The sequence below is a fragment of the Amorphotheca resinae genome (assembly GCF_003019875.1).
Source record: "Amorphotheca resinae ATCC 22711 unplaced genomic scaffold M430scaffold_2, whole genome shotgun sequence".
In the NCBI taxonomy this organism is placed as follows: domain Eukaryota; kingdom Fungi; phylum Ascomycota; class Leotiomycetes; order Helotiales; family Amorphothecaceae; genus Amorphotheca; species Amorphotheca resinae.
In genome coordinates, this window is record NW_020194472.1 from 404,621 (window position 1) to 426,303 (window position 21,683).

At 48.2% G+C, this 21,683-nt stretch overlaps 6 protein-coding genes across 6 annotated transcripts; 4 read left to right on the forward strand and 2 right to left on the reverse strand.

Moving 5' to 3' along the window:
* Positions 1-1,998: 1,998 nt before the first annotated feature.
* M430DRAFT_198109 (hypothetical protein) lies at positions 1,999-3,207 on the forward strand. The gene has a single exon (XM_024864160.1). The coding sequence runs from the start codon at positions 2,322-2,324 to the stop codon at positions 3,186-3,188; it is 867 nt and encodes a 288-aa protein (XP_024723678.1). The 5' UTR covers positions 1,999-2,321; the 3' UTR covers positions 3,189-3,207.
* Positions 3,208-4,930: 1,723 nt separating this feature from the next.
* On the reverse strand, positions 4,931-5,477 carry M430DRAFT_24925 (hypothetical protein; the record flags this gene model as incomplete). The annotated part of the gene is made up of 2 exons (XM_024865161.1): positions 4,931-5,050; positions 5,169-5,477. The coding sequence occupies 2 exons, from the start codon at positions 5,475-5,477 to the stop codon at positions 4,931-4,933; spliced, it is 429 nt and encodes a 142-aa protein (XP_024723679.1).
* A 2,657-nt stretch (positions 5,478-8,134) lies between these two features.
* M430DRAFT_39220 (hypothetical protein) lies at positions 8,135-9,021 on the forward strand. The gene is made up of 2 exons (XM_024867300.1): positions 8,135-8,173; positions 8,252-9,021. The coding sequence occupies exon 2, from the start codon at positions 8,252-8,254 to the stop codon at positions 8,807-8,809; it is 558 nt and encodes a 185-aa protein (XP_024723680.1). The 5' UTR covers positions 8,135-8,173; the 3' UTR covers positions 8,810-9,021.
* Positions 9,022-10,243: 1,222 nt separating this feature from the next.
* M430DRAFT_32921 (hypothetical protein) lies at positions 10,244-11,903 on the forward strand. Its single transcript, XM_024866256.1, has one exon. The coding sequence runs from the start codon at positions 10,395-10,397 to the stop codon at positions 11,751-11,753; it is 1,359 nt and encodes a 452-aa protein (XP_024723681.1). The 5' UTR covers positions 10,244-10,394; the 3' UTR covers positions 11,754-11,903.
* A 1,272-nt stretch (positions 11,904-13,175) lies between these two features.
* Positions 13,176-15,303, forward strand: M430DRAFT_96323 (hypothetical protein; the record flags this gene model as incomplete). The annotated part of the gene is made up of 9 exons (XM_024869951.1): positions 13,176-13,403; positions 13,462-13,538; positions 13,592-13,643; positions 13,693-13,867; positions 13,930-13,953; positions 14,012-14,083; positions 14,139-14,642; positions 14,698-14,858; positions 14,926-15,303. The coding sequence occupies 9 exons, from the start codon at positions 13,176-13,178 to the stop codon at positions 15,301-15,303; spliced, it is 1,671 nt and encodes a 556-aa protein (XP_024723682.1).
* A 284-nt stretch (positions 15,304-15,587) lies between these two features.
* On the reverse strand, positions 15,588-21,615 carry M430DRAFT_114489 (hypothetical protein). The gene is made up of 4 exons (XM_024861559.1): positions 21,437-21,615; positions 20,459-21,383; positions 17,239-20,406; positions 15,588-17,188 (listed from the first exon to the last, which is right to left on the reverse strand). Exons 1-4 carry the CDS (start codon positions 21,505-21,507, stop codon positions 15,821-15,823), a joined length of 5,532 nt encoding a protein of 1,843 aa, XP_024723683.1. The 5' UTR covers positions 21,508-21,615; the 3' UTR covers positions 15,588-15,820.
* Between the last annotated feature and the right edge of the window lie 68 nt (positions 21,616-21,683).

The window sequence follows — 21,683 nt, forward strand, 5'->3', positions numbered from 1 at the left end:
CCACTCTTTCTTTCCTGATGGATTCTCTATCGGAGGCGCGATGAATCTACGATTTCTGGATGGCTGGTGAACACCTGTCTCGGGTGGATAGGCGCATGCCGGATATGAAATCGATGGATGATGGATGGAAATGTGGATTGTTGGATTGTTGGATTGTTTGATCCTTGTATCTACTGTCTTAAGTACTTCCTGGCTTGACGTTGCAAAGTCAAATAAGAAGCCAATGAAAAGTCGATCATCGCAGTACATCAGAGTAAAGCAGAACTCTCCTGGTATTACACTCCCCCGCCGTAGCCATCACCAGGAATGCTTTGCGGGCAGAATCTACTTCTTCTTTGCCCTTCCTCTTCTCCAGTCGCTGTTCTTATCCTTCAATGTCTCCCGGGTCTTTCTGCTTATTGGGTAATGCTCGTGGACGGCTACCAACACCCACAGATTTTTGAAAGCTACGGTAGAGGTGTGAAAACAGAAGGATAGCTAGGGGTGTTGTCCTCATTGTCCACTTTCAGCATAGGAACCGGGGAGGTCTGTATGCAATTGCTTCACTTAAGAAAGCTTTTAACAATACGCCCCGCAGCCAGAGGTTAGGGAGGCTGAGTGGCGCTGTTTCTAAGTGATATTATTTCTATAAAACAGAGAAAGAAAGAAGTCTGGGGAATATCTATCTAAGGTCTTCGAGTATGACCAGAAGCACTTCGCATTACCTCTTCAAATTGATATTGAAAACATCTGTCTTGTCCACAACCCAATAACAGTTCGGGCTACTTACGACCTGTCAGACGCTGAGCCTCATACAGTAAGTACATCCAGCTTATATTCCCATCCGAAACTCCGGCCATTCTGCAAGCACTCGGGGGATAAAAAGAAAATTCCACGTCCCTGAGGCTGAGTACTGCATCGAAGCTGACAACACGCCAAACTCTGGTTGGGTTTCGTACCAGAAACTTGGAAACTTGGTTGTGAGATGGCTCGCTCTCGGCACCATAAAGACGACGCGTCGCCGATAGATGGCTATGGCCGTGCCGAGAACAGTCGAGCCAGTCTAAAAATAGGGGGATGCGGGAATTTTCATGGGTCCCCGAAACTTCGAATCAAAGACGGTGCGACGGTGGTGTTGATGGGATAATAGACCTGGAGAGGATTCCAGATGCAGGCGCCGCGAGAGCTGAACTCTGGGCTTTTCATGCGTGTCCGCGGACTTTTTACAGAGGGAATGGATCAAACCACAAACCGTGTTGTTGTGCTCGGCCCTCGAAGCCTAAACGGGGCGTGTGAGGAGAATGACGTCCGAGTGGATCTCTCTTCTGTCAGTAGTTAGGCACGCGGTACTTTAAGTCGCCCAGTACCTGAGCCGAACAAAGACGGTACCGAGGAGCAAAATCCTTCTGCGCTGCCGTGACACGAGTGAGGCTGTTATGACGAGTCATGGCTGTAAAGCTGGCCGGCGGAGGCTTCTATCGCGAATACGGAGTTGATTCAAAGCAATCAGCATGTGGGCGGCCTTGCGAGAGGGGTGCGGTATATCATGATGGACTTGGGGCAGACGGTGAGAAAGCTTGCTTTGACGAAAACATTGGAGAATGCAGCATCATCATGCGGGCGTGCCTTTGGTCTTTGTCCCGTAAAGCCGCGAGAGGCACGACTACGTGCCTGCTCCTTACCAAGGAAAGAATAATGGAGACGGCTTAACTGAACTCAAAATATAAACCCACATAGTATCCTTGGTGTTGATAGGGTCAAAACCTCCTCCACCCACCACCACCAGAGGCCGGCTGTCCTCAATGATGTCTTCTGTAACAGCGTGCTGTATTTAAGAGAAAAAGTGCCTCTGTCTCTCCCAGAACACCCGTCCGCCAACCCTTCGATTCTTCATCCAACTGTTGTTTTGTCCTTTCTTTGCCTCGTGCATCCACTCACTCGCTCTCGCAAGAGGCAGGGAGAGCAAGCTTTAGCTCAACACTTATCCACCGGGTAAGACAAGGATTCCCCAGGCGGATTGATCTTCTTTGTTCTGCTTGCATGGCATTTGTTGGTTTTCGATAACGCCCCTCTTTTGTTTCGTGCTTGTTACCGAACGACCCAGCCAACCACCAGGGTAAACCTCGTATGCAGCTGCATGCAGAGCTGTGCGTCTTGCCTCACCTCACCTCTGAATCACTTCAACCGCTTCAAGTATTGCCTGCACCACCTCCCACCTTACAGCCCTCACCTGCTCTCACCTTGCATTCTGAACCTGTCATTCGTCATCATCAGCAGTGGGCTCCCCCTCACGCTCGTCCACCCCATCACTACAGTTACCTAAACGGCACACTCTGGATAAGATGCATTCAACTAACGGTAAAGAGATCAGAGATATCGAGGCGGACCTCCGCGGTGCCGACTCCCTTCCCACATCCTTTCCTGACGAGAAACGACCCTCAAGAATCTCGAGAGAAGAGAAGAGCAGCAGAATGCCTTCCTTACGAAGTGTCTTCTCTTTCTTCCTTATCCTGTCTCTTCTCGCTATCGGCTTTGCTACTGCGACGTCGAAGGCCGATCACACTGCTCAGGATCTTACCTCAGTCCCCTCGGGCGAAGGCCAGAAATTTCGAGAAATTCTTGAGGCCGTAGAACCCGCCGCTCTCCACGACTTTCTCCACGAGCACTTGGCAGACAAGTACAAACATGGTGTCTATCAAGATGACAAGGCTGCCCTGGATACCCTCCACAAGCAGAATGCGGAAGTTGCCCAGAGCCTGATTGAGTTGGCAAAGAGACAAGCTGCCACTAGTAATTCGACTGCTGGAGCCTCTTCTACAAGTGCAACAGCGGCGGCCTCAACAGAGTCTACTACTCCTTCCAGTTCGGTGCCTGTTACTTCGAGTTCGGCCCCCACAGAGAGCTCGCAATCGTCCGCTGCGGCGACCTCCCAAACCTCTGGAACGTCGGCATCGCCAACAAGTCAGGAATCAACCTCTGCGACGGCTTCTCCTTCTCCCACGACTCAGTCGACAACAAGCCCGTCAACCTCTACTCCTACAGACTCGGCTTCCACCTCTGGTTCATCCTCCGATTCCAGTTCAGTTTCTAGTTCCGATTCGGCTTCGAGTTCCAGCTCGCCCAGCTCTTCGCCGGTCACAAGCTCAAGTGCTCCATCTTCGACAACTGAAGGTATGTATCTTGAACCCGTCAGCAGCCTCCTCCCATGATTTACACGGATATATCTTTCTCAATGATTACTGTTCTTCTTATGCTTTCATCTTTGAAACTTTCGAGCTCGGCGTCTTTGAGAATGAGGGCCCCTGCCAATAATTACTCTTCGGCCCCTTTTCTGAGCGTTCGGGTCTTGGATGAGCCGAGTCCTGCGGTCCATACCCTTTGGCTCTGACTTCAAGCCTTCCTGCTTCAACCATGCCAGGCCCTGCTAGTTATCACACTCTGTGTGAATAGTTGCAGCTCTGCGATTTCAAGCATATCGATTTCGCTTTACTCGGGCTCTGCAAATATTTCTTCAGCCTCTACTTTGGGAGTGCCCCTTTCCCTTCTACTTCAAACCAAGCGGTCATAGTCCCCTATCTTGCAGAACTTCTATTCTCTTTCTCTCAATTCTAACATTTTACTTGTCTTATCCTGTGATCCTAAGCACGCCCTTCGCCAAATCCGCTTCAAAAAATACCTTCTTTTAACTCTATTTCAGGATCCTCTTCGAGTTCTCCTTCTCCCTCTCCCTCTCCTACTAGTTCCTCGGGCTCTCCCACTTCCTCGAGTTCTCCCACTTCCTCAGGCTCTACCAGTTCTTCGAACTCTCCCACTACGCTCTCCACGTCTCGATCTAATAGCCCTACAGCAACCTCCACTACGTCCGCTGCGTCTACTACGTCTACTACGTCCAAGTCTTCCAAGCATTCCACTTCGACGCATGAATCGATAACTTCGCTGCATATTTTCACCTCAAAGCAGTCTGATGGCTCCCCAACCACGATCACGCAGACTACTGTGGTTCCTGCTTCCCAGCCGGATCAGACCGGTTCATCGTCTTCTACAGGTGGAGCAGCAACCTTACAAAACGAAGCAAGCACGAAGAATGCCGGTATGAACATCCTTCTAGGCGCGTTGAGCATGGTATTCTTCGGCGCCTTTTGATTTGAGGTCTGGTGTAACAGCGGAGGAGAAACATGGGCAACACATTTGATTTGATTTGATTTTTTGCATTGCATTGCATGGCATAGCGTCGGGGTCATCGGTTTTCACTTAGTCTCTCTTTCACGACCAGTCTCTCTTTTACGACCACAACGGGCTCTCGGTTTCAGACATGCATACACGAATCTTTTAAACCGCGAGTTAAATTTAGATACCGACATTCATTGGGTGGGAATTGGGCATTGCATGGAAAAGGCTTTCGTGGCCTCTTGATAATGAGGGAGGAACGATAAATATGGATACGAGTGACGAAGGGCAGCATTCTGTTAAGGAGCAACGGAAGACAAAAATCACATGCACAGTATGGAGTTGCTGATGCTACAATTGTATATACACTCTGCAAGCAAACATTTCGGAAGCGCTCGTTTTTAGACCGTAATGTATGGATCTTTGCCATCTTTTTCGAGTTCATTGCTGGGCCACGTAAGCTTTTACATTTCCAAGAGCTTTGCTGACGGTCTTACATCCCATGCCACTCCTCAGACCCCTCATATGGCACAGATGATCTCAGCACACTGTATGTACACATTTCGGCCTCGTATCGCCCATCCTTGCCTTTTCATATCTCCAGAATAACCAACCCCCCCTGCCCTCAACCAACTGATAAGGCATATTGTACTGCGTTTCGTTTCATGAAACACGCAAAAAGCAATCAATCCGCCCCCCCTTCCACTACGCCCTTTTTGACAAAACTCCTTCCCCAAAAGCAGGCAGGGCCAACCACAGACAGAGAGAGAGATCCGGGAGATCGTTATCCGGGCCCGATGCGCGGCATGTCGTGATGTTCGGATAGGTTCGAGAGGTACTTGTTCAGCTCTTCCACGCGCTGCTTGTGTGTCTTGATACCTTCACGAGCGAGTCGTTCATGTAACTATGTGTTTTTTGTTAGTTAGCCCATATCTATATATAAGTCTTGAAATTATTCGAGAAACTGAAATAAAAATGGATAGATAGAGGTGCTTGGAGAGGGGAAGGGGGTTGTGACATACGCGTTTCCTCCTCATCTCCTCAGCCTGGCGCTCAGCAGGCGTCTTCCCATCCCTCAAATCCCTCTCCTCCAACTCCCTCTCACCCCCCTCAGGCTCCCCCGCCGCCTTCGCTCTTGTCATCTCTGCATCTTCATCCTCGAGAGCTTTTTGCAGAGCCGAGGTCTTGGATGATGATCCTGAGGAGGGCGAGCCCTCGCGTGGCTTCTTGCTGCTGCTGCTCTTCTTTTTCTTTTTCTTTTCCACGCCCAGCGGTTTCGAGCCTTTGAGCTTGAGACCCCCGCCGGGTGTGATGTAGTCGTCACTCCCCATGGTTGGGTGGGTGACTTCTTGCTCGCTGGTGGTGCTGCGTGAATGAATGGGATTGGGAGGAGGGGAGGTGTGGAGAAATACCTAGGGCGGGTTCTGGCTGCATAAGGCGGAGTGTAGTGTCGCTACGGGGAAATAGTTTCTCCGGGGAGCGACGACATGCAATTGTAGATAGGTTGGGAAAGCTCTAGATTGGTCGCTGTCTTGATAATGAAGAACGTCATGTTTTGTTTTTGTTTGCTGATTTGAATCGAGAGATGATACTTTAAATCCCAGAACCCTATATCGCCTCGGTATGCTTGTCATGGACAGACCTGTGAAAACCCCTTCAATCTACGACAGTTATGATTTCTTCTTGTTCGAATCTTTGTCTGTTTTGATGATGCTTGGGATATCTTATGATCTCCTAGGTTATAATTGTAATGTCCTGAACGAGTTTTCTGGATATTGTGTGTAGTTTTTAAGTTTGTCATTGCTGCTGCTGTTCCATATGTCATGCCCTCCCACATCTCCAGAAGTTTCTGGGCATCAGGAACCATACCCTCTAGGCAACTTGAATGAAGTTTTGCCCTGTATGTCTTATTTGCTCATTCTTTTTTATTGACATCACAAGATGCTGGTCCTGAAAATGGATGGGGACGCACAAGTGCAGCAACAAGTAAAAGTCCACAACAGAAGTCAACGAGCTCAATGAAAGAGGAGAAAATTTAGGTGGCTGTCTGAAGGCAATGATATATCATAGCAATATGAAGAGGGGCGGAAATGGTCATGTGCAGGTACTAGACCCTTTGTCTTTATGGACATGAACACACAAGAGCCATTTGTCCAATGGAAGTGATTTGCCAAGTCGCAAATTCATGTTTTATTATTAGCTTCTCTTTTCAGCAGGCTGCTGAAGGCATTGGGAACAGGGAAGCAGCTATGTTTGGACGTATCTCTGCTTGAGAGGCTTTTCCCTTTGTTGCTCAGTAGCATTCAGACAGGCCAATGGTGCACAAGGTGTAGTTTCAGTTGAAAACCAAGCCCTTGGTCAGCTAATTGCAGGAGAACTCTCCTAGAATTTCGTTGCACATCTGCATTTAGAGTTTGGCACTAAAACTTCTTCTTGGCCAATCGTGTGTGAGCGGCCCTTTTCCAGCATTTCGTTGCACATCGACGTCTGGCTTGCTCCAGAGCCAATGGGATGACAGTTTCTCTCGTGGCACCACGGCGACCCCTTTTGATTAGTAGGCATTCTCTGCTTTTGAGGGTAAAATAGGGCCCGGTATGGCATGATGAGTCGTTGCCAGAATATACATTCTTCATCTTTGACTTGTTCTAGACAACTATCTCCAACCTCCTCAAAGTCTGCCTATATTCTCTGCCTTCACCTTTTATTTAGCACAGTACCTCAACTTCTTTAGGGGTTTTGGACATGCCCTCTTCAGAACTAGCTGATTCCAAGTAACTTGACTATCGATCGCTCTTGTCACGTCAAGTTTGATCCTCCAATACATTAGAGTAAGACTGTAAAAGTACAGCTATTGCCATACTCTCATCCTACTTGCTTTACTCTGTCTGAAGTATCAGAACATTTTTTCTAACATTTGCATAGTCTCATCCCAGATCTGTTCTTGGGTGTCGGCCTCCTAGGCTTTCTTGTCTGCAGCTGAACCCGACAGGGACTCGACACATCTCCCACTACTCTGAGTGCTTCTTACGTCTTGGACAGATCATCTACAGGGCATTTACCTCAAAGTTACCACGGATCTTCTACAGTTCCATCGTCGTCAACATTGAATATGCTGTTGAATCGTTATGGTGATCAACCTTACATATTTCTTTCTATTACTCCAACATTGATGAGAGATTTGGATCCATCAGCCCACTACCCAAGTGTATGGGCCCATATTGGGGTTGGATTAAACATGCTGCTAGAATGAAACGCACAGGGGCTCATAGGTGCTCAATATAAATGCTTGATGTTCAAATACTAGGCAATGATAGGCTCCTTGCACCCCATGGCTACAGAGATATGCAATACTTTCATCCCTCGAGCAACTGAACCAAGCAGTAGGTTTGCTATAAATACAGTGAATACCCAATAGTTTGGGTGCAGGTCGAGGAGATTCATCGAAAGTTCAGTGAGGAGACATTATGATTGCCGTGGGCCCGTGACTATGGCAAGCTGTGGAAGCAGGGATATCCAAGCCAAAACTAGGTCATTGAACTATGGTACGCTGTTGGCAATCAAGCACTTGGTTGACATGCTAAAGCTATCTGTACAGTCTGTTGAAAAGCCTACTTGGCTCTTATTGTGTTGTGGTTAAGCAATTCCAATCTCGCTTGAAAAGCAACTTGACTATCGTCTTAAGGAGATGAGCTCCCTATTTTTGTGCAGTTGCTCTTAACCAAACTAATGAAGACTTAAGGGGTACGCAGTTGATGTCCCCCACGTGGCATAAGCGCGTCTTTAGCGGTTCTATCATGTTATTGTTTGAAGAAGAGCTCCAGTAGGACTAAAGGCGTTAGCGCCAGAAGTACAATATCCCTCGATCTTAAACCCAAGACTCACCTTTCTCTCATTAGCCACCACCAAAACAACAACAGTGGTTCACCACAATCATAACTCCTTCCTACGCTTGTCGGTTCATAGGGACATTCTCTCTTTGTCAAAGAGTTCGCGTCAATCGTTTTAACTCTTCAAACCATCGAGAACCGTAAGTCTGCCCCTTGTTCTAAAACGGGATCTTGCGCGGGAACGCGCTGACCATCGATCTATGCTAATGTATCTTCAGATGTCTGAATCCAACCCGGGAAAGACGCGTGAGACTGTGGAGGGCAATGAGGAACGCCAGGAAGACGAGAAGCAAGTCAATGCTGTCGAAGAAACTAGCAGCAACGGCAGCAAGGCAGAGGAGTCTGAATACGAGGGCTTGGGTGTCTATCTTTACGAAGAAAGCAACGCGACCACCCTGGTCGAATCACCTGTCCGTAATGGCGATGAGTCTGACAGAGTCGCGTCCCCTAGTCCGTCATATTACTACGACGACTCTGACATGAGTCTATCGCCAGAGCCTTTCTACTCCCGTGGTCACTCAATTGATTGCGCATCTCACACGGCCCAGCCTCGAGCGAAGTTCTACTGCACCAGCAATGGATCTATTGTCACCATCGTATCGACCAATGACGTGGATGTGTGGATCGAGGAGGCATACCTGGAGAACGCCATCTACACTCCGCTCCCCGAGTCGCCAATCCCTTTCGACATTGAGGAGGAAGGAAATGGTAACGGTGGCAGGCGTCGCGGCTTCTTTGCTTGCTTCTTCAAGTCGTGCTTCCGAATCCTCTTTTAGATCGTTCAACGGGAATGGATGGTGGGGGGTAGTGGCCTGCGCTGTTCAGAGCTCTCGTGAGGCTTTCTTTGTTCTCTGATATCCCGTGCATATCAATGAACTGCGGCGACCTGCAAGCCTGGAACCTCTGTTTGCGCTCTTGCCCTTGTTCCTGCTAGAGTTCCTTCATCAGAACTAGAGCACTTGCTAAGCCATCTTTGATTCTACTACAGACTAGTGATAGGGAATCAAAGATAATTGACAACTGACAACTGTCTGAACTAATACTAACATACCGTGCCATGTTTACCAGTGGCCTTTTGTCCAGACTTCAATTTCACAGTACAGCTTTGAATGTTGTCTACAAGATTGATTTCGCGAGCAAAAGTCAATGTTGTATTTTTTCGCTGTGTCGCTCAACTTCAAGATCATTCACTTTTGCTTAAGCTAGGGCTTGGAAATACTAAGCTAATCAATTCTAGGGTACAAGGGGCTTTATAAAATAGTTCCCTCCGTTCTGTTCATTAATCTTCTCGCCAAATATTCAATTGATAATCGCAGGCAGCTACTGTAAACAAAACAGCCTCCCCAGTTTCTCTATTCACCGGCAGCAGCTACTAAGCAATGGATTATAATTATCGAATATCGGGACCCCGCTGCTCAGCTATTGAATTGCATTTAACGAGTAGCCAGGCTTCTATAGCAAGACCACCAGTCATTAAGGGGTGAATTGCTAATCGGGACTAGCGCTATTGAGATAGATGGTCAGGTCAGCCTCAGAGCCTAGAGGTAAGGTAAGATTCGTGCTCATACAGTTTTTACTATGTGGCTTCAATTAAAGTACAAAGTTGTAAGGATATTTGGGAGAAGAAGTGATCCTCCTTAAAACAGAATTGGTAAAGTGGTGTATTGGTCAAGAATCAAGATACCTTACCTATAGCATGTTTGCTTGTAGATAGATAGATCTCTTAATGCTGCAAAGGCATTCCAACCCTAGAGCCGATTCGTTATCTACCTTATACGGAGTGGCAAAGAGAATTATTTCTAAGTTAAAAGGCGGACAGGAAGAGAAAGAAAGCATCGACTCATTCATCTTTTACACACAGTATAGTGAATGAAATGTGATGTCTCCGTGGAGAAAAAGCCGCGCACACTCACTTTGTCTCACTTTATCTGGTACGATATGCAACAAAACAGAATAAGCGAGCTCAAAATCAACGCATAGCCAATCGTTTGGTTTTCAAGATCTGAGATGTTCTTTGAGCTTATAGCCGGGCTTATTCACTGACTTACCTATTCACTGAGGAATTCTCGAGTAATCGGGATCCACTTTGTCTGGTGCGATGTGCAACAAAACCTGTCGTCAGGCTAGACCTACTTTTTTGGGAACAGATATGTTCGCTTTAAGAGACTGTAGGTTTGCATGGAGGCCGGTTTGAATCCACGTTTTCTCCTTGCCGCCTGGTTTAGGATAGTGCTATAGGATCCCCTAAGAGGGAGGACATATGGTAACATGTAGCACGTAACCTGCAGAAATTACACTTAACTCTGTTTATCTGGTAACAACAACCTTTGAAAACTGCCTTCGGCAGTCCCACAGCCCAAGATGAAGTCGCATCTCGAGCCCCTCCCAATCGAGCTGATTGAGCACATTGTGATCTTCCTCCCACTCGATGATATTGCCTCCCTCCGACTTACAAGTCGCGCCATGGAGCACAAGGCCTCACAGGGCTCTTTTGCCACCTTCTTTAAACACAAGGACGTTGAGCTGACGACGACGACTCTGCAAGATATGCTGCGGTTGACAAGCCGCGGCCGCCTGGGTTGTCTCTTGGAGCATTGCAACATCACCTGTGTAGTGCGCAGCGACACGACGGCTGTAGATGAGGGCGCTGATCAAGACTTGCGCACTCTTCTATCTGAGGCATTCCGCAACCTGAAGCTGCGTTCTTCCAACGGCGGACTCGCTTCGCTATGCCTTCGCGTCGTCGCACGCATCGAGGATGCAGATGGAGAGCTCGAGGAGCCGGACTACTTTGGCGATTGGAAATCTGTCTGGAGTACGGCGCTGCGCACCTTCCAGATCACGATGGGGGCGCTGCAGGATTCCCAGCTATCTGTAGAGGATCTGGATATCTTCGGCGGCCTCAAAGGCTGTAGCCTGGCCTGTGATGCCTTTCTGGCTTTCGCCCAACAGTCTATCTCGAGGCCCGTCTTCGGATCGGTGAAGAGGTTAACGATGAGCTTATCAGTATCCCCTGCGGCGGCCACGGATCCCGAGTCCGGGAATTTACGCAGAGGGACGGATGCCCACGCACAAAGCCGGCATTCGCAGCTCCTCCTCCGGGACCTATTGCAGGTGCTACACATTATGCCCCAATTAGAAAGCCTCGACGTGCACTGGTACAATCTCGGAGAGAAAGCCCCGTTTGCTCCTCCCTTCCCATCCGATCCCCAGCTCGAAAACAGCATCAGTCCGGGCTCCGTACCGTGTCTGAAAGAATGCAGCCTCCGCGGAATCCACGTGTCCGAAAGCGATCTGCTCCATTTCCTTGAGGCCATCCGGCCATCGGCCGTAACACTGACAAACATCCGTCTCATTTCGGGGACATACGCTTCCATCCTCAGGTACCTGACGGATCCAAAGACTCCAGTCACGATGTACGATCTGGACGACAATTGCGAGCAAAATACGAAACTTGTGCACTTTGAAGTGCCCGGGAACCCCAAGTTCAAGTACATCGGTGGTAACGTGGGGCCCAGCTCAATCGTACGAAGAGGCAGCCAGGCGAAGGAAGCTATTTCCTACCGCTTGCCGCCTGGAAGGGTTATCGGGGCCGGGGAAAGGAACCGCTGGCTGAAGGCTACGTCTGAGGAGTTTGGGCCGCTTGATGGCCATTACAACTTTGTCGGCCTGAACAGGGTTGGGGTTCTGATTTCGGACGACGACTCGGATTATGATTAGACAACACAGGCTGGGCTCCTTGTGTTATATGTAGAGGGGTTCAAGAAGGCATTAAGTTAAAAGGCACTAGGCTATAAAGTGTAGCCCCTTTTCTTGAGGCCTGATATTTCCCAGGATATAATGTTCTGTTGTAGTATCTGTTAATATGGAACGATTTGTGCGATTCCTTGATTCCGGCATATAGAGAGATCCGGATGACCCAGAGTATTACCACTTATGTCGGAAAAGCTCCTCCTGCCGGTTAGTCGTAGACATCGTCTTCGATACCAACAATTCATCGGAATCCAGTTTGCGCTAATATCCTTCTCTTCGTCAACTCAACATCCCAAACGGTTCTAAATTGCCATTACCTTCCCTTAGGAGTGGCAGTAGATCGTCGTAGTAAAATGGAGCAACATGAGCAACATGTGGGCTTCCTGAACGCCAACATCGAGAGGGTAAGGATGTATGACAGATACGTTCTCGCTCGCTAATGTGAGCTCTCGATGGACTTCCTGCAAGTGTCAGTAACCCAAACCTTCGTGCTGCTTGCCTCTGAATCAACGCGGAGCTCTTGCTCGAGTGCCGTGAGACGCTTCTCGTGGAATTCATGTGTGATATATCTCGAAGAAATGCTGCTGCGGCACTGGAAAGTGCGTCCAAAGTAACAATGGCGGCCCGAGGCTCTTTTCTATTTGAATCCAAGTGGTTTTCTCGTCGATGCCTTTTGCAGACTCATCTGGTTCCCCCAACAGTTGCTCGTAACGTCCGAGTTCTGGTCGCCTTCTGAGGAGATTCTAGTGGGAATATTGTTGTCTTGCTTGAATAACCATCAAAGGATTGGAAGTTCATCTGGAAATGCCGGTGCCTAAACTTTCCTAGGCCGAGGTTGCCAAGGCAACTCGGATGCACCAGGATTATTACTGGCGTTCCCCTTTTGCACCTGCAACAGCACCTGCAGCTGTGCAGCACAGCATTCGCGATTTCGCAGCCAATTGATATGCTGCGGTGTATCTTTAACCAGTACTGCTGGTAGGGCTGTCGCACTCTACTTTGCACAAATAATGCATAGCAGATAAGAAACCGAGATACAGATGAAGAGGTACCTAGAGCTGTGAGGGTTTAATCATCGTCCTCCTCTTCTCTTTCTGTAACCCCCTCCTTGCTCCCTCTTCCTCTTGCTTCTCTCTCTTGTCTCCTGCCTCTTTTCGATCTTGTCGTTGCCTAAGCACGTACGGACTTACCTAGCTATATATATTAGGGCTCTCGTGCCCCTTCTCTGTTCTCCCTGTTCCTCGGTATATGTGAACCATCGCATTGCTTTACTGAACCAGTATATCCACGAGCCGCCTATCACTACAGCCACGGCACCTTTCATTAAGCTCTCTATTATTGGTTGGGCCGAGATGAAAAGCAGAGTTTGGGACAACAATAGTCGACAAAATGGTCGACTCAGAGCCTCCATCTAAGCTCTCCTTGAACGAAGATGACACCAAGGCCATATCCCCGGACGTTCAGCCTCCAACAGAGGATATCCAGAGCAATCCCATCGAGAAGAATCCACAAGATGACGGCGTTGAGTACCTCACTGGATTAAAGCTCGCTGTTGTTGTTGCCAGTGTTGCGCTCTCCTGCTTTCTTATGCTTTTGGACAACTTGATTGTCAGCACTGTGAGTCGTCTGCAAGTGTCCATCTGCGTACGAGTCCTGGAGCTGATCAGATTGTTAGGCAATTCCGCGCATCACCGACAGGTTCCATTCACTTCCAGATATTGGTTGGTACGCTAGTGCCTATATGTTTGGCAGGTGAGTTGGGGCTTCGACTCTGTTGGATACAGAAGTGTTGACGTGAACTCAAGTGCGGCCCCTCAACTCCTGACAGGCAAGATATATACCCACTTCAACACAAAGGTTTGACATAGCTAAAATCTTGAATGGGGTCGTTTCTAACTGGAAACAGTGGACTTATCTCACCTTCTTTAGTATCTTCGAGCTTGGTTCTTTGCTCTGCGGGGCGGCTGCCTCCTCGTCTATGTTCATAGTTGGGCGTGCTGTAGCTGGCTTCGGCGCTGCAGGAATAATAATTGGCGCACTCACTATAATTTCTAGTTGTGTAGCCAAGGAAAGACGTCCAGGTACGTTCGCATAGGAGCAATTTCTACATCTTACAATAGGCGCTGACATTGTTGATACGAAGCTTTGCTGGGCATGACAATGGGATGTGAGTCTACCATGCCAGATAGATGCATGCCACGTCTCCGCTGACCATATCTACCTAGTCAATCAACTCGGACTGGTAGCTGGACCACTTATCGGGGGTGCAATTACATCCTATAGTAATTGGCGTTGGTGTGAGTTATGGTTGCATGTATTTACTCGAGTCCGCATCAATACTAACAGGTCCAGGCTTCTATATAAATTTACCTGTCGGTGCTGTTGCAGCCGTTGCGATTATCCTCCTCCGCATTCCTCAACAGACGGTCAAACCTCCTGCTATGACAGTGCTCCGCCAGCTGCATCATAAACTAGACCTCATAGGTTTTGTTTTGTTTGCACCTGCGGTTCTGCAGCTACTCCTAGCCCTCCAATACGGCGGCAACCAGTTTCTATGGAACTCCTCACGCGTCATTGGCCTCTTCTGCGGCTCCGCTGCCACTTTCGTTGTCTGGTTCCTTTGGAATTGGCGCAAAGGAAATGGAGCTTTGCTGCCGCCTGCAATGGTAGGTCGAACCGCTGTCTGGACATCAGGAGTCTATCAAGGCCTTCTCATGTCAGCGAATTACGGCGGCATTTATTTCCTTCCAGTTTATTTCCAAGCTATCAATAATGCGGGTCCCATGTTAAGTGGCGTTTATCTTCTGCCAACTATCCTGCCCCAATTGGTCACGGCTGCCTCCTCTGGGTTTATAAGTATGCCGCATATATCTATACCTACCTATAAGTTACTTGTAGCTGACAATAATAGTATCAAAAATTGGCTACGTAATGCCTTTGGCGTTCTTCTGCACAGTCCTCTTATCGACGGCCAGCGGCTTATACTCGTTGCTTCAACCTGGCAGTTCAACTGGAGAGTGGGTTGGATTCCAAATCATAGGCGGTATTGGCTCAGGTGCAGGATTGCAAGTGGTTCGTACATATCTAAGGATGCTTAACGAGTATCTTCTTGCTAAGTAAACTTCACATGTGACCTCAGGCAGTTAACGCTATCCAAGCCGTCACGACCGGAGCAGAATTATCCTCTGGTATGGCCTTCATGGTTTTCGGCCAATCTCTCACACCCGCTATTGCTCTTTCATTGTACAACGTCATTTTCGAGGCGACTTTAAAGAAGCAGCTGGCGCAAAGAGCACCGGACGTCAATGCACAAGCCATCATCAACGCGGGGGCTACGGGATACCGCAGCCTTGTACAGCCCAGCGATTTGAACGCTGTTCTGAAAGCTTACGCTGATAGCATTGATCATGTATTTTACCTTGTTGCTGCTCTTGCTGCTCTTGCTGCTTGCTGTGGTGTTTTCGCATGCGGTATGGGATGGAACGATGTTAGGAAGAAGAATGCTATTAAAAAGTAGATCTAATATTATAGTTATAATAGATATAATTATATTACTTAAGGATTATAGAGGGTATAGAATACTATATATATACGTATATATAAAAAGGTGTGGCTAGTTCTAACCTACCTACCTAGTCTACGTAACTAAAGTTATGTAACACTACCTATATGTAACACCTTTATACCGTGTCATATGACCTAGTTCAGCCAGGCAGAAGGAGAGGGGGGGGAGGGGGGCGGAAGTAGGTTGTTAGTAGGCTATACAGGTAGGTAAGCGCGTAAGGTGTTTACGATTTGTTCGCGATTCCGACACTGTCTCCTGGCGGTAATTCAAATTGAACCGTCCTTTGAATATAAACCGTGACTACACCGTATAAGTCATATAGGGGGAAACGCCAAGGTGATCAAACAGCTCTCAGTTCATGGTATCTCCTATCTGACATCTCAATCCCCAATACTCAGAAATTGCCAAATGTCCATATCTTTTCTCAGCCCATTCCTAAACGCCAGACAAGTCATTGAAGGCCATATTCTCAAGGCTCCCCACCACTAAGCACATCTCTGATGCCGCATAGCTCTCCTACCACCCTTTCTTCCAATCGATTGGTCGCATCCGTACCCTCAGCCTTCTTCTTGAACAACAATACATCCTTATCGCCCATTGGCAATATCCTTTCCCTCAGCACCGTCCTGGACCCTAGCCAAAACTCCACATTCTCCAACACAGCACCTGCGTCCCACTTCACCTCCGGAATCTCCAAGCCTGGCGTCGACTCTCGATATCCATTAAGGATGAACATTATGAGAGACAGTGTATGGATTTCAGAGCAAATACTCAAAGTGATGTATTTGGTTTGAGTTCGAGTTACGGTTCGTGAGAGTTCCGGTGTATCGAAAGCTTGTGAGGCTTGTTCAAGAAGATTGGGGAATTGCATAAGAAAGACGGCGACTTCGGAAGCGATGGAGGCCCCTACTGCATCAAGAAGATTAAGCAGTAGAGGAAGAATGCCTCGTACCCATATGCTGTAGCAACGTTGAAATCCAGCGCCCTCAGCAAACGGGCTCACATTTGTGCGCCGGAGATACGATGTGATGTTCGCTGCCCCAATATGGCCAAGCACGCCGTCGACAGCAAGTTGTTCAGCCATAGTTGGTACAGTAGAGAGCTCAAGGAGGAAGAGGATACTGAGCTCGCCATATATGGGATCACCGTCTATGGCTAGACTGTCCGACCAAGTGAACAGAGTAGTCGCTACTCGTGCTGTTTCATTTTGCACGAACGTCGTGACAATCGTAGTGTAGGAAAGGTCGATGCCTGGAATACGTAGACATGTTTGGAGGATGGCTGTGATTAGGGCAAGATCCGCGGGAGATGATTCTGCTGGCTTTTCGTGGATGAAAGCTGCAAGATCGCGGAGGCCATTTGCAACTACCCGGTAAAGGATGTCGAGGACAATTGAAATGGTGTCATTCTTTTCAACAAGCCGCATCGAGGCGCGGAAGTCAACATCTGTATTTTGCTGCTGGCCTTGATTTTCCGCATGAACTCGAAGGCCAAGGAAGAGCAATTTTAGTAGAGACCTATAGTAGGACGCATTGCCTGCACTAAGGGCTAAGTCGAATGTAAGGTCTGATTGACGAATTGTTTCCCAAATGGTAGGAAGAAGTTTCTGCATCTCAGGGACAGCAGACCTAGCTTCCAATAAGCGCTGTATAAGAATGAGCGCCAAGTCGGCTCTTGTCTGAGTCAGCCTTCTAAAGACTTCCTCTGATCCTTGACTTCTTCTGTTTGAGACCAGGCAGTCACATGCCACTCTCGCTAAAATCTTTTGCAGCTCAACTTCGGTTGCAATATTACTGCTGAGCTCCGCAGCTAGGTACTTCCAGCTATGGAGCAGTGCCTAGGAAGATGTTAGTTGGGATCCAGCTGCAAAATTCTGGGGATACATACAATTTGCGCGTCGACGAGGGACAGGTTGACATTAGCAGTTGCAACTTCCGATCCAAAGCCAGAAGGTTTCCTCCAAGCTGGGTCAAAGGAGAGCATTTTATCAGCCAAAAGGAGGCTGTAGAAATAATCTCGGCCTAGTTCACGGGTCTCCAAGCCCGTTCTCTGAAAATCCGCAAGTTTACACCCAGAGTATCGAGACTCGAAATTGCGTTTCAGATTGGCATGGAGTGACGAATTGTAGTTTGGGACGGCGACAGCAAACCTTGTGAAATAACTAATATTTGATATTAGGTCTTTCGTCACTGATGACTTCCCAGTCTGTCTCGAATGAAATAGATGCATCGCCAAGATCTCGGCGGCATACGCAGCAATTCGTGTTTGGTAGCAAGAATCCATTGAACCCTCCAACGTCGTAGAAGGTTGAATTGGCTTCAGAGTACCAACAAATTCTGAGATAGATTTGATGAAGTCCGCGTGCTTTTGAGAGTCATAAGTAGCCCAGGGCCAAAAGTTATGTGCTAGAGTGACAAACTCAAGTGTGGCCAAGACCTTGCGTTTGGGTAAATCGTTGATAGCTGAAAGCGTGTCAAGTGCTGTGTTCAAGAACGGTTTGTCCAATGCACCTGAATCCTTGCCACTGGATTTGTCGTCGAGCGCAGATCTCGACGACCGGCCGGTCAGAAGGTAATTCGCAAACCATTGCTGTCGACTGCTCACGATCATGGATACAAAATGCATGATGGAGAGATAGTTATCTTCTCGGGATAGCGGCTTGTCAAGATCCGATAGTACTTGAAGAAAGTTCTTCGAATTCCGTGGACCAAGATTTCCCAGGAGCGACGGGGGTTCAGCAGTATTATTTGAAGCACTGACAATCAAGCTTTCGAATAGGGCAACTACTGGTATTCGGTACCCATCATCGACAGCATAGAGACGAGCAAGAAGCGGGGATACCTTGAACAGCTGGTTTTCAAGCTGAGAAGTGGGTCTGTCAAGCAAGACACTGACACGCAAGAGAGTTTTTGAAAATGACAAAACAGCAGTGACTTGCTCTGTGCACAAGCGGTTCTCGTTGAAGAACAAGGCGGAATATGGGGCATTGAAGCCATCATAAAATGTTCGCAGAAGAGGTTGGAATCTCAATGTGCCGGAGGAGGTTGACAAAAAGCTGTCAGTGATATGTGACGCAGCTGGCAACAAAGCCCCCATCATCGCCATCGGTTCGGATACACTGGAAATAGATTCCGAAGCCTTCGAGGTAGATGCCGAGATTTCGAGGCCGTAGGCGTAGTGAAGGATCCTGTCAAACGTCTTGGCGATGGTCTTGCTCAGACGCCTGCAGTCGTTTTGTTCCACAAACTTCCACGTGCTGGAGCTTTCAAAAACATCGACCAGGTATCGAGTAAATGATAGCAGGATCTTTGCAAGAACTTGGTCTGGTACTCCAGCCCCCGTCACTTCCCCATTGACAAATCGAGCCGAAGCCTTTGAACGGAATTTCCTATTAAGTGCATTGGTTACAAAATCTTCCACAAGAGCTTCGAGTAACCGAGTGCATGAATATAGGAAATCATAACGCCCAGAGACCAACTCGACACTTCCTACGATGCTTGACAGTTTGCCACCACCACGGTGAATATCCAGGAGCCCACTTCGGCCTATGAGAGGCCAAACACGTCCTGGAGTGAACGGAGTCAAAGCATGTATAAATTGAACGCAGCTGGTGAGCACTTCCAACGGTACGTCGGATCCAAAACTAGTAGATTGTTTCTGGAGCTCTTCTTCGAAAATATCAAATATCACGGATGTGATATCCCGATTGCGACTCAAGCCCAAGCTGGCAATCTCCAATATACGCAGGGCTTCATCTTTTGAAGTACTCTGGTCATTGGATGCTTTTGAAATGCTAAGGAGTAGGGTGGCAAATAGTCCAATGATCTCAGCGACCGAATCGCTATCAGCCATATCGCCAGTTGTGGTATCGAGTTGGTCTCCAGCGCTCAAGTAGGTCTCTAATAGTTTCCCAAGGTATTTAAACCCAGAGTATTCATGAAACCAATACGCTACTTTTGGTCTAGACTCGGACACCATTCGACCGTAAGTTCCAGCTGGGATACAGAAGTCTTGATCCATTTTCCAGAGCGATGATTGATCTTGTAGGCCCATTAGCGTCTTCATTCGAGGCTCGAAGAGTTGAAACGGTGTTGTAAGTCGAATAGAGTTATTATTATCCTCTTCCTGCGTTGTCTCGTATGCTGAAAAGTCGGCAGGGAGGACATGTGTGAAAGAGGGGATCTTCTCCAGGAAATCGATTACTGATTTGGAATCCTCCCCGCCGTAACAAGTTGTACATGCTGCGAGTGCGCGGACAATCTTTAGAAAAGGCAAAGACTCGAAGGGGTACCTTGCCCTGGCAGATATGAGAAGAGTCGAAACCAGCTCTTCATCATCAAGAAACATGAACAGAGGGTCATTATCCTTCCGAAGTTGTCGCGCATCTGCCAAATCCCAATAGTTCTGACCACCAGTAAGAGCTGACAAAGCGGCTGATACAACCTCCGGAATGTACCCGACAGCACTACTGCCCCGTATGAGATCTAAGATGACCATCCGCATTTTTGCACCAACTGTATTCGAGAAATAGGCGTGTGAAGTATCCCCAAGCCGCAAACCAAGATCAGCTAGGACCTCGAAAACACGGCTCCCATTCACAGCAGCCAGCGCAAGAAGTTGAATAGGATCTTCTGCAGGACCTTTATTGATCTCCGTCACAGCGTCCTCGTACGGGTCACGAATCAACAAACTCTGGCTTGTGTCGGATGACCGACGATCAATGCGAAGGAGCTCTTCGTCATATCCCTCTTGGCTAAGTCTGGTGTCGTCAACCCGCAATCTTATCCCCTGTAGGATAACGCTCCAACCAAGGACTAGAGGCCCCGCATTCACAGGTAGGTTGTCTGCTATATCCATCAACATATTGTGTATCTGAGGGATTATTGTGGAATTTAGTATGTAAGGGGCATCATTTGGTGCATCAGGAGACGGGTTAACGTCTGGTGGTGGATTCTGTATGTAGTCGAGGCAGATTCCAACACTCAAAATTGATACGGAGATGATTGCAGTGATTGATTGCAATGGTGAGATCAAAGCTTGGGTGGATAATTCATCCTGTGGCCGAATGTTAAATCTGCTAGGTTTGAATGAAGACAGGGGCTCTTACGGTAGCAAAACCATCAAAAAATCCATACTTGGTAACGAGGCCAAGCCACGCAAGGACCGTGTTGGATGAGGCGATAGCTTCTGAAATGTCAAGAGTTTGAAATATGATCTCCATTGTGAGCGTTGCTTCCGTGATCTGATTGTTGATCCACTCGATCTCGAGTTCTTCTCGCCCGCCCTTCTCCTTATACCACCCACTTCCAGTCTCGGCGTTTTTGAGACTGGTTTCGACGCCTTTAATGCACTCAAGGATAAACTTTTCGGATTCTCCCGGCGTCGATCTAGCCAGGGTTTGTCCAATTTCTATCAGCCTTGAAACAGCCCCTTCGCGTGCTTTGCCTTTAGTATCCCCAGAATTCTGTGCGTCCTGGTATACATATTTTTGAAGCAGCATATCAGCACATTTTAGCAGATGCAGTCTCTCGGAAAGATATGTACGAAGTATGCGGAATTGGCGGCTGTCATTGGTCTCAAAGGCTGCCTGCAGGGCTTTTGAATCCTCTCCTTGGGATAATAATGGCACTGGTAGGGAAGACTGGCTCTGACCTGCTGCATCTCGTATGCCTGCAAGTTCCTCATTTGAAAAACGATCAAGAAGTTGCGCGTATGTGCGGGACTGCCACTCCACAACTACCACCCTCAGCGCCGAGACTTCGTCGATTGTGGCCTCCTTGCTCAGCCATAATGCATCCTCCTTGATCTCCTTGATATCATATCGTGCGCTCGATGAAGGGGTAACATTGATGGCGGAGGTTTTGGTTTCGAAAGCAGCCTTGGTCTGCTGGGATGGTCCAGGGAAGGCGTTAAATGGATGAGCTAGTAATTCTAGGACATCTGGATTGGAAAGAAACTGCTCAATTGTGGAATTGCCTTCGCTTTGGGAGACATCGGCACACGATATGGCAGAGGCAGCTGTCTTCCAGGAGCTATCTGGCTGTTAGAAGCTTCTACCAGGCACAGGAGCTACAGATATACTCACATGAGGAGCTGGTCTCCAGTCAGGCATTTGTCCAGAGCTGGGAAATAGCTGGACTCCGGTATTGGAACCATTGCTGCCAAGCTCAGCAAGCCAGACTGGTATGGTATGCCGTTTGCTGGAGCATGAGAAGGGCTCTGCGACGAGGGATAAGGAGCTTTGCTGCTGGGCTGGGCTTTTTGTCTAGGTAGTTGACGCGACTGAGGTTTCGCGATCTCACTTCTCGCCTCCTGTATTTTTTTTGCAGGGG

Excerpts from the sequence above, each read along its gene's own strand:
- M430DRAFT_32921 (XM_024866256.1), top strand. The coding sequence starts at position 10,395 with ATGAAGTCGCATCTCGAGCCCCTCCCAATCGAGCTGATTGAGCACATT.
- M430DRAFT_198109 (XM_024864160.1), top strand. The coding sequence starts at position 2,322 with ATGCATTCAACTAACGGTAAAGAGATCAGAGATATCGAGGCGGACCTC.
- M430DRAFT_114489 (XM_024861559.1), bottom strand. The coding sequence starts at position 21,507 with ATGGTTCCAATACCGGAGTCCAGCTATTTCCCAGCTCTGGACAAATGC. Across the intron at positions 21,384-21,436 it reads ACTGGAGACCAGCTCCTCAT|CTCCTGGAAGACAGCTGCCT; the intron begins GTGAGTATATCT and ends ACAGCCAGATAG. Across the intron at positions 17,189-17,238 it reads CCCTCGTCGACGCGCAAATT|GCACTGCTCCATAGCTGGAA; the intron begins GTATGTATCCCC and ends ACATCTTCCTAG.
- M430DRAFT_39220 (XM_024867300.1), top strand. The coding sequence starts at position 8,252 with ATGTCTGAATCCAACCCGGGAAAGACGCGTGAGACTGTGGAGGGCAAT.